Genomic DNA, 11,355 nt, shown 5'->3' on the forward strand with positions numbered 1-11,355 from the left:
TTTAAAGGAGGATTTCTTCTTGTGAACAGAGGTGTTCAGACGCCGTCACGCCGGCGAGACGTTGCTTCTAACAACCTTGAAATGAAAGTTAATCAGAGACATTCCAGGAGGATAATGACTTGTAACGTCGTAACGGGCCGCGCCATTGTTAGTATGCAGACGGCGTGGCGGCCTGGCGTTTGTTTTCACCACAGCCGCCGCGCTGACGAACGCCACACACACACACACACACACACACACACTCCGGGGTGGTGCAGGTTTCATGTTCGGATGAGCGTCATTGTCAGATGTGAGTTCTCCGTGTGTGTCTGCTGCCCCCTGCAGGACACTGTAACAACATCCACTGCCTGGCCAAAGCCATCAACCAGATCGCCGCAGCGCTCTTCACCATCCACAAGGGAAGCATCGAGGACCGCCTCAAGGAGTTCCTGGCCGTAAGAACAAGACACTTTATCATCTCACTCTGACGCCTCCACCCCGCCATTTTCATCTGCATGTGTGTGTGTGTGTGTGTGTGTGTGTTTGCAGCTGGCCTCCTCCAGCCTGCTGAAGATCGGTCAGGAAACGGACAAGATGACGACACGTAACCGAGAGTCTGTGTACCTGCTGCTGGACATGGTGAGCTCAGACACACTCAGTCATCTGCACAACGATCAGAGAACCAGAGAATCCAAACGCTTCACCTTCAGTACAGAGACTCCAGTGAAGTCATCAGCATCTCCTTGTCCAGCAACTTTTTTTCTAGAGTCATCCAGAAAACAAAGTGGTGGTGACGGATCTTTCACCATTTTTCATTATTGGTTTTTACACTGTGGCTAAAGACTGACTAAAAACAACCAAGTAAAAACAAATTGTTCACATTTGAAGCGTTGCACCAAAATTGCCCACCGTCCAATCACAGCTGGTTTCACAGCTGGAGCAAGAGAAAGAGCCCTGTTACTTGAAGACTAAATCGATGCAGAAAGATATTAATGTCTGCATACGCGAAATATCTGGCATTATATAGTTTATATACTTTACTACTTCAGCAGTAAATTGGCTTGTGTGCTTTTCCCCAGAGAGCTCAATATGGTAACCAGTAAGTTATGTCTTGGAGGAATATACTGGAATATAAGCCACACCCACCACATTTTAAAAGAAAAAAAAAAGAAAAGTCGGAGTTACGTGATGCACCTGAACGCATCATCCATGTTTTGGCGGCATGAAGCTTGTTGACCCGTAAAAATCCATAAATTGTTGTTTAAGCCGCATGGTTCAAAGCGTGTGGGGGAAAACTAGCGCCTTACAGTCCGTAAATTAGGTTTTGTTTTTCCTCAAGACGTAAAATAGTTATTAGCATCGCATCGAGCACTTTGTTTCGATCCGATCAAATCACCTTTCGTGACCAGCTGAACGCCTTCGTTTCAGAAAAAGTGTCTCGTTCACACAGCAACGGTTTGAAAGCGGCGTCCGGTTTCCACGCCGCCGAAAGCAAACCCTGAAAACAATGCGTCGTCGTCGTCGTACCGATGCGTTTTGCGGCTAGCGTGGAGCTAACGCATCCATTGTTGTGGTGCCCCAGATCGTGCAGGAGTCCCCGTTCCTCACCATGGACCTGCTGGAGTCCTGCTTCCCCTACGTGCTGCTGAGGAACGCCTACCACGCCGTCTACAAACAGAGCATCAGCGCCAACGCGTAGGGCCGCAGCGGCGCCCTGCCCGCCACACACTACAAACACAAGCTAGTCACACTAAAACTATGCCGACCAATTCCTCCGAAAACAAGCAGAGAACACACTCAACACGTAGCAATCCGACGCTAAACAAACCAACACACACACACACACACACTAACTAGCTGGAAGAAGTTGGGGATCAGTGTCTTTATTTTAATCATTGTACCTTTTCCATGATGTTTCTGGGGACCGTATAAAAGAACAAAAGTATAAATATATAGTATATATATATATAGTTGACACTAATTTTTTTTTTTTCTTTGTTTTTAACGAGTCTGAGACGTTCCGCCGACTCTGTGGTGACGGATTTGGACGCTTTGTTTTGGGAATGCAAATGATTCTGATGTGATGTGGGTTTTTATTTCTTCCTCTTCCGGACAATTCCTGTGTTGATACTGAAAGATTGCTCGTCAGTGTAAGTTTACACACACACGCACACACACACACACACACACACACACACACACACACTGTCATTTCATGGTGAAACACACTTCAGGCGGACACACATTTGTGATAACATGTTTATTTTTTTCTAGTTAGTGGTAACATGAAATTTGTGGGTGAAGATATAATATCTGTATTCTACTTTGATGTGAAACTGAACTTGTCTGTTTTTAATGTTTTTTGTTTTTTTTTTGGGGGGGGGGGGGGGGGTTTGTTACTTTTCTGATGATTTGCCAAATGTGTGGAGACTAAAAGAAGAAAAAAAGGCGTCTGTGGTGCTGCAGGGTTTGGACGTGGGGCAGTGTGTGGGTGCATTGTGGGGGGGGGGGGGGTGGGGGGGGTCAGTCGGCAGCTCCGGGGGGTCCCACGGGAACGTGGAACAGTGGAAACAAACTCTCGGCAGGCGCTCCGTATTCAGTCCTGTCCAGCACGACGCAGCCAGTGACAGACACCCTCCGGCTCCTCAGATGTTCGATTCCCGCCGTAATCCCGGTCCTGGAGCCCGACTGAGCAGCCGTTTGGCTCAGAGGCACTTAAACAGCAGCTGATAGAAACGCCGCGGCTCCAGAAATGACTTTGACCTTAAACGGGAAGTGAATTTAAAGGTGCAGTATGCAGAGTTTGAGTCATTTTTGTGTTCAGTCCAGCTCCGTTTTCCTTTTTTTTTTTTTATTTATCATGAAACAATCCACTTGACAAAATCGAGCCGGCGCATAAAAACAAACCAAGTGGACGGTTTTCCACATTCCTGCAGAAACATTAGCTCAGACACACCATTACAGCCAAGAGACGTAGATTGATAGTAAAGTTATTTATGTATTTACACACAAGCACACACATATAAATACAAACAATAACATACACACTCACTTTTTTAGCTGGGTTTTTTTTCTGTATTTAATATTTACCAGGACTTTCTGTTGTATTTACTACTATTGTGCATATTTCTGATTTCTTACACCGAGTCAGCTTGGAGCTAGCTGGTTCGCATGCTAACTTTTAACACGGCAAGTCAAAGACGAAGTTATGGTTGTTTTCTTTGCTTGAATCAAGAAGATTACATACTGTACCTTTAATCCGTTCTTCCACCAGAAAAGTTGAGTAAATCCAGATTGAGATGTATGAGAGTACAGAAACCTGAAGCTGCAATAACACTAACAATAAATCTATATATGTACACACTCTTGGTGACGTTTTCATTGGAATTGTAAAGCGAACTCGAGCCGGCAGCACAACCAGCTCTGAACTTTCCACGGCATCGACGGTCAACACTGGACTTGAGAAGGCGATCAGACGGAACACTTGTACCAAGAACAATCCTGAACGGAGGCGTGGCGAGGGCGGCGTGCCCCCCCCCCACGCCGCCAGCGCTCATGCTTCATTGTACACACTCCGGTGCTCAAACGAGTTGAACCTGGACGAGGCGGCGAAGGGACCGGCAGCGTGCGTCACCAGCACGCCGTGACGGATCCGTGGACTCATTCTGCCACTGCTCTTTTCTTTCTAACCTCCTTTTTGTGTTCTGATTCCAACATGTAACTTAAAGTGACATGAATAAAATCATCTTTAGGGCTGTGTCAGACCTCGTATCTCACGGGGGGGGGCAGTGAGGCATGAGCTCAAAGTGCAGGGAGCCATCGCTGGAACTTTCTACTCAAAGGCTTGGAACAGGGGGACGTTCCTGCTCGGTGTGAGGGACCGTCATCGGGACGTTCCCCAGAGTGCTAGGAACCCTCGCTGGAAGTTCCCACCAGCACATCATGAGAGTTGGATGCATCACGCTAGCTTTCTCCAAAGTGCTTGGAACCCTTGCAGGAAGCTCTGACAAGAGCAGGGTACCATCGCTGGAACTTTCTTCCCAACTACTTGGAATGGAGGAACGTCCCCCCCAAGTATTGGGGACTGTCGCAGGGACTTTCTCCAAAGTACCCAGAACCCTCGCAGGAAGCTCCCCATAACGAGAACTTTCTCCAAAGTACCCAGAACCCTCGCAGGAAGCTCCCCATAACGAGAACTTTCTCCAAAGTACCCAGAACCCTCGCAGGAAGCTCCCCATAACGAGAACTTTCTCCAAAGTACCCAGAACCCTCGCAGGAAGCTCCCCATAACGAGAACTTTCTCCAAAGTACCCAGAACCCTCGCAGGAAGCTCCCCATAACGAGAACTTTCTCCAAAGTACCCAGAACCCTCGCAGGAAGCTCCCCATAACGAGAACTTTCTCCAAAGTACCCAGAACCCTCGCAGGAAGCTCCCCATAACGAGAACTTTCTCCAAAGTACCCAGAACCCTCGCAGGAAGCTCCCCATAACGAGAACTTTCTCCAAAGTACCCAGAACCCTCGCAGGAAGCTCCCCATAACGAGAACTTTCTCCAAAGTGCGAGGAACAAAGAAACATTCATCCTCAGTGTTGGGGTTTGTTGCAGGGACGTTCTCTAAAGTGGTAGTGGTAAATAAATGGAAATGTCCCCAAAGTGTGAGGAACCCTTGCAGGAAGCTCCCCCTGATATGATTCCATAACAGGAATGTCCTCCGAAGTTCAAGGAACCCCTGAAACCTTGGTAAATAACTGCAATCTTCCCCAAAGTGAGGAAGAGACCGTTTTGGGGTGTTTTGGCTTTCTAACTTGGGTTCCGGTGGAACTTTCTCACCTCCAGAGACGTCCTTGGTTATGAGGTAGCACCATTCTGAAGGTTCGGGACCTTTCAAGGTCCGCAGTGCTGGTGATTAATGGACAACTTTAGTATTTCTGGGCTTTTCAGTTCTGCTTCAAGGACTCGTTCACGTGAAAGTTTTGTCTCAATGAGCCGAAGCATCAAACCTCCATGTTCACAGTCTCTCCGTGGTTTTCGTGGCATTGCTGGTGTTTGACTTTGGTCTTTTCGTTCTCATCCAGATGCAGTGGATTTATATTTATTGCTCTTCTTGCCTGATTAATACTCTGTACTTCAGGTCATGGTGGAAACACAGGGACCGTTGCTCCTCCAGTAGAACTACCTGAAGCTTTTACTGTGGTCGTCTGAACAAACCCCTGCTGGCTCTGCTCTGCACTGCTCCTCAACAGGCTGAGGTTCAAATCTCTACTTTCTTCTCTTGTCCTCTGCCAACATCCAAATCCAGCATTAGAACCTGCGACATCACAGAACAGGTGAGTTTTATCAGTCTGACCTCAACTTTCCACCTGCTAATTCTTCAGAGGAATTCTTCATAGAAGCTAGAAATAATTGTTTGATTTCTTTTTATAGCTCATTTCTCACTAATTCAAGTGTGGTCAACATGAATTGGCATCAATTTTCTGTTTAAAACCACAAATGTGACAGACGACATTTACAGGTACGTCTCAAAACTGTTTTAACATTTGTAATGTAAATATGAAAGGTTTACACACTTTTGGTTGTAATTGTATTTAATATTACGTCCAGCTGAATGTTTTATTTTCATTACTTGGAAACTGACAAAATATATATTTTTAAAAAAAGCAAATGAACTTGGAATATTTTAATTTAGAGAATATATAAATCCAAAATGTGTGAAAATTTGAATTCTCATTATTTCACAGACGGCAGTAAATTAAATTTAAATCACAACAATTAGATCTAATAATGTAAAAAAAGAAATTAAATGAAGTTTACCTTATAGATGTATATTGAATCCTGGCCTGTAGTTTGTCACATGAGCCACAAGGAGGCGCCACATTATCAGAAATAAGAAAAGTATGTTGCTTTCTTAACTCTTCTTTTATTGCTGTTATTGATAATGTGACAGATGTACTGCTCATACAGATTAAAAAGATGAAGAGTCTCACTCTGGAAACAAGACGAGCTGAATCTAAAACTCAAAAATATAATCTAATAATGATGAATCAAACTTGCATAGAGCTTTTCTTGTGCTCTCAAAGTCACTTTACATGAGAGAAATGGATCAATTTATAACGTGAAACTAAGCTTTCTTTCATTTTAGGGCTAAATGAAATACAAATTGTAAAGCTCATTGGTTTGAATAATAACCACATGAAGTTCCACTTTAATATGTCCAAGTTTCCATATTGTGATATTTCTATTAAACTTGCAGTCTTGATGTTATAGATGTGTTATAGATATGTGTTATAGATGTGTTATAGATGGCCTCTGGAAGAAGATTATCATGTTAGCACCATTAACTCACCAAAAGCATAAGCAAATGAGAATTATTTGGAATGTTGGACAAACAGTATTTATATGATTTCTTTTTAAACTAACTATAAACTGTTAAAAAGTCTTGTATAAAACCAATGTATTATTATTAACTGTTGGCTAACGAGTTAGCATCGACCTGATCAGCTCTTGTTAGAAATCCTGGCTTCATTGTGTCCACACCGAGATAACTGCTCAAAATAAAAGGCTATTTATACAGGTTTAGTGGATTTTATTTTATGTTTTAGTTAAATGAAATGACTGAATACATGTTTGGTGCTTTGTAAGTTTAGTGACAATTTACGACAAGTTTCTGGTCAAAAGTTGGCTCAAGCTGGAGAATTTAAAGGCTTTTGTTTTACATCATTTTACTGTGAAAACATATTGCATCAGGAGAAAACTCCAGAGATTTAGCACAATAAAACACTTTTTTAAGTTACTGTTTTCCAGAAGTACAGAAGTTTTACTCAAATAACTCAAAACAACTTTCCAAATGTTTGGTTTGATCAAACTATAGTTGTCGTTTATTGTTGAACTATTTTAGCGACACTGTAAAATCTAACAGCCCTAATAATTATATTTATTCAGCTTTGCTTTTGTTGAGTGTTTGTTGAAATTTCTAAGTTTATTTTCTGTCATGCAGAAAAATTAGTTTCGCAAACTTGATTTAGTTTTTCCTACAATGTGAACGAAGGCAGCTGCTGATGTTTGGTAGCAGCTGCCTTCATTCAAATCATAAATTCTTTATATCACTGAGGAAAGCTTCTTATTTTAATTTAACATCAAATCCATGGAAAAAAAGTGTGTATATTTCTCACGACTGAGTTTTGTGACGTTTTACTAACGAGCCAGAAACGATTCTGTGAGGATTCACACACCTCGCTCCGGCACCGGATCCTCACGGACACTCCTGCAGGTAATCAGCTGATTGATTGCTCCGAACTCTTGAGCCCTGCAGTGAGGAGGTCCGGTGCCGGAGGATTGTCTATTGTTTGTCCTCCCCGGGGTGTGGTGTCCCTTGTATGTGTCTCCTGGATGCGTTCCTCGTCTCCCTGGTCCTGGTGCGCAATAAAATCACTGACAATTGCACCTATCCTGCCTCCTGGTCTGCTTTTGGGTTCCAGACACTCCACGTACCGGTTCAGCCGTGACAGTCCTTGTTTACTTTAGTGAGACGTTTCCTTCACAACCAATTCAAACCATAAAGAAGTGCTGTGAAACAGGGAGAAAACGTTTGTTTTTCAAACTAAAAGTAAACATTTATCCCCATGAAGGTTCCTGTTACGCCGTCAGCAGCGACTGAGACAAACTAAGAAAGGACAAAAGAGTGTGAATGATCATCTCTGTTGTCTGTTGGGCGTCTTTGTTGCCTAAAATGTGTGTTCCAGAAGGTTTCCGGGATCTAAGTGTAGAGAAGTGGCAGGTTCTACTCCCTGGAGCTGACCTTCACCGTGCCTGCAGGACCTCTAATGGAGGTGAGAGGTCACAGGTCACTGAACCATCACTGTCTCATTCCACTGCCATGCAAACTGAGCTGCACTTCCTGTTCCTTTCCTCACATTCCCTCTTCGTCCAGCTCGGATCGACTCATTGTGACGTGGAAAAATCTCTCCTGAGTCACGGAGAAGCTCTGAGAGGATCTGAATGTGATTCAAACTTTGATGGAGTTACTCCTCACCTGAAGCTCTTTCTCCACTAACGAGTAGAAAAAACTCTACATTCTCCACTCTGCTGTTTGATTTCAAGCAGAATCCCACTTGTTCACAGTGTATTTTTATATATATTATATGTCTATGTATATAAACACATATTATAATATGTCTATGTATATAAACACATATTATAATATGTCTATGTATATAAACACATATTATAATATGTCTATGTATATAAACACATATAATATGTATAACATGTGTATATTTGAGCTTGACAACAAGAGCGAACCCTGAGGCCCATCTAGTAATATTATAACATGTTACAGCTTCACTAAACTTGCAGGATATTTAACTAGCAGGCGTGGAAACACCAGTTAATGAATGAACTCTGATCAATCATTTTCAACTCTAAATCTGCTGAAAACGAGCCGCAGAGTCACTGGTGCTGTGATGAAACACAACAACAGGCGTGATTCCACCAAACATCTGGCGGTAAAACGTGAGGCGCTCATGGCGGACGAGCTCAGATATAGAGAAGACACTAGTGATCGTCTGCTGGCTGAATATTGACACTCAAACTCTGAAAATCTCCATTAAAATCCAAGCAAATGGTGAAAAGAAACATGTTGCTCACAGTTTCATCTCTGCCTACATGATGACGTATTAAATGAACACGGTGGTTTGACGTTCTCTCATGTTCACCTGGAACCATCATGACCCTGAATTCAAGCCCAATTCACACAACAATGTTTTCAAGTGAAAGCGGAAAACGTTTTGGTGTTTTCACTTTACAATTGTGTCGTGTCGCCACGGCAACGTTTTGAGAACGATGTCCGTTTATACGGAAACGGCAGAAACGCTGAAAATGACGCATGTTAGCATGACAGGCCACAAGGTGGTGCTGTTGGTTGTTTCTGTAATGAAACTATGTGTGTGTGTGTGTGTGTGTGTGTGTGTGTGTGTGTGTGTGTGTGTGTGTGTGTGTGTGTGTGTGTGTGTGTGTGTGTGTGTGTGTGTGTGTGTGTGTGTGAGAGAGAGAATCTGAGACACACAAAAGACGACCACAGGGAGATTAATCGATTATTGATCGCCCTCCTCGTCCGACCAAGGAACATTTTGTTAGTTTGATTTGTCGACAAAAAACCACAAATCATAATCAGAAGCCAAAAAACTGGTCTTTTTCTCATTTGAGCCAGAAAATAAAAAAATGAGAATTGATGTTTTTGTTTTCTGGCTTTTGGACAAAAATCAAAAAAGGTGGAAATCAACGTTGTCTTTGATGGGCGGGGCTTCAACGCCTCTTTTGTTGATGATTGGTTCATGTTTGCCTGAACTTTTCACAGTAAAAGTCCACATTAACACAACACACTGTTATGGGGGTGGACGGAGGCTCAAGTGCAGGAAGCAGCCAGGAAACACATTCAATGTTCTTTATCTTTTATTTATGTGTTTATTTGAGCAGTAAACATTCTGCTCACAAGGAGTGGGCTGAAGCAAGAAGCTTCTGAGCGCCGACCCCCAAACTCAGAGCAACAAAAAGTACATTTCACACTAGTGTAGAAAGAACAAAACAAACAGATCAACAAAAAAGAACCTCCCACATTTCAAACGACCATATCAACATACACACACACACACACACACACACACACACACACACACACACACACACACACACACACATATATAAGTTGATCCTACTTCTCCCCCTAATGCATTTCTTCTTCTCTGTATGTTTCAAAAGTCTTTTGTTTGTATTTGTATTTGACCAGGTTGATGTTTGGACATTGTTTCTACTCCGTCTCCAATTTGTTCCACAATTGTTCACCTTTAACTGTCGGATTAAAACTTTTCAGGGTTGTGTTTATGTTTCCCGGCCACCAGGCGCTGGCATACGAGCCTCGACCCCGGGCCTGGCTCCAGGGTGACGCCCCGGCTGCGCCAAACCGGGCGACGTCTCTGCTCTCCTCTTGTGTGTGTTCATAGGGGTGTGTTGAACTGCTTTTGGTCTGACCCGTCGCCTAGGACCTGTTTGCCTTGGGAGACCCTACTGGGGGGCATAAAGCCCCCTGACAACAAAGCTCCGAGGGTCATTCGGGTGCTCAAACTCCCCCACCACAATAAGGTAGCAGTTCAAGGGGGAGCTGATGTGTTGTTTGAAAATAAAACAACTTTAAATATTGGAAAATTGGAATTATCTACTTCTCATTTGCATTTTATTTTGAAACGACAGATCAGAATTCCTTCAAACTGACAGAGTGGCATCCTAGGATGGTGTAGTATGACAGTGAGGTGGGATGACCCCGGGACAACTAGGAATTTCAGAGATATTCCACCTCAAAGTCAGGTGAAAGGACGTCATATTCCAATATTCAAAGTTGTTTTATTTTGAAATGACAGATCAGAATTCTTTCAAACGGACAGAGTGGCATCCTGGGAATGTGTACTATTACTGTGAGGTGGAATGACCCCAGGACAACTAGGATTTTTGGAGTTAGTCTGCCTTGAATTCAGGTGTCATATTCCAATTTTCAATTTCATTTTATTTTGAAATTATACATCAGAATTCCTTCAAACTGACAGAGTCGCATCCTGGGATGGTGTAATATGACTGTGAGGTGGAATGACCCCAGGGCAACTAGGAATTTTGGAATTATTTCACTTCAAAATCAGGTTTCATAGTCCAATATTCAAAGTTGTTTTATTTTGAAACGACAGATCAGAATTCTTTCAAACTGACAGAGTCGCATCCTGGGATGGTGTAGTATGACTGTGAGGTGGAATGACCCCGGGACAACTAGGAATTTCGGAGATATTCCACCTCAAAGTCAGGTGAAAGGACGTTATATTCCAATTTTCAATTTCATTTTATTTTGAAGTTATACATCAGAATTTCTTCATATTGACAGAGTGGCATCCTGGGAATGTGTACTATTACTGTGAGGTGGAATGACCCCAGGACAACTTGGATTTTTGGAGTTATTCTGCCTTGAAATCAGGTGTCATATTCCAATTTTCAATTTCATTTTATTTTGAAATAATACATCAGAATTCCTTCATATTGACTGAGTGGTATCCTGGGAATGTGTACTATTACTGTGAGGTGGAATGACCCCAGGGCAACTAGGAATTTTGGAATTATTTCACTTCAAAATCAGGTTTCATAGTCCAATATTCAAAGTTGTTTTATTTTGAAACGACAGATCAGAATTCTTTCAAACTGACAGAGTGGCATCCTGGGATGGTGTAGTATGACTGTGAGGTGGAATGACCCCGGGACAACTAGAAATTTTGGAGCTATTCCACCTCAAAATCAGGTTTTTTCAAAGTTGTTTTATTTTGAAACTATACATCAGAATTCCTTTA

General features: G+C 42.8%; 1 protein-coding gene across 3 annotated transcripts in view; it reads left to right on the forward strand.

Moving 5' to 3' along the window:
* The window catches only part of nckap1 (NCK-associated protein 1), a 38,238-nt gene extending 35,918 nt beyond the window's left edge, over positions 1 to 2,320 (forward strand). For all 3 annotated transcript variants that reach the window (XM_080508075.1, XM_080508076.1, XM_080508074.1), the window contains 3 exons: positions 325 to 434; positions 529 to 618; positions 1,562 to 2,320. In XM_080508075.1, the coding sequence (XP_080364201.1) occupies positions 325 to 434; positions 529 to 618; positions 1,562 to 1,678 (317 nt within the window). In that variant the 3' untranslated portion in view covers positions 1,679 to 2,320. The remainder of the gene's footprint in view (positions 1 to 324; positions 435 to 528; positions 619 to 1,561) is intronic.
* The last annotated feature ends 9,035 nt before the right edge of the window (positions 2,321 to 11,355 follow it).

The sequence above is a fragment of the Blennius ocellaris genome (assembly GCF_963422515.1).
Source record: "Blennius ocellaris genome assembly, chromosome: 13".
NCBI lineage: Eukaryota > Metazoa > Chordata > Actinopteri > Blenniiformes > Blenniidae > Blennius > Blennius ocellaris.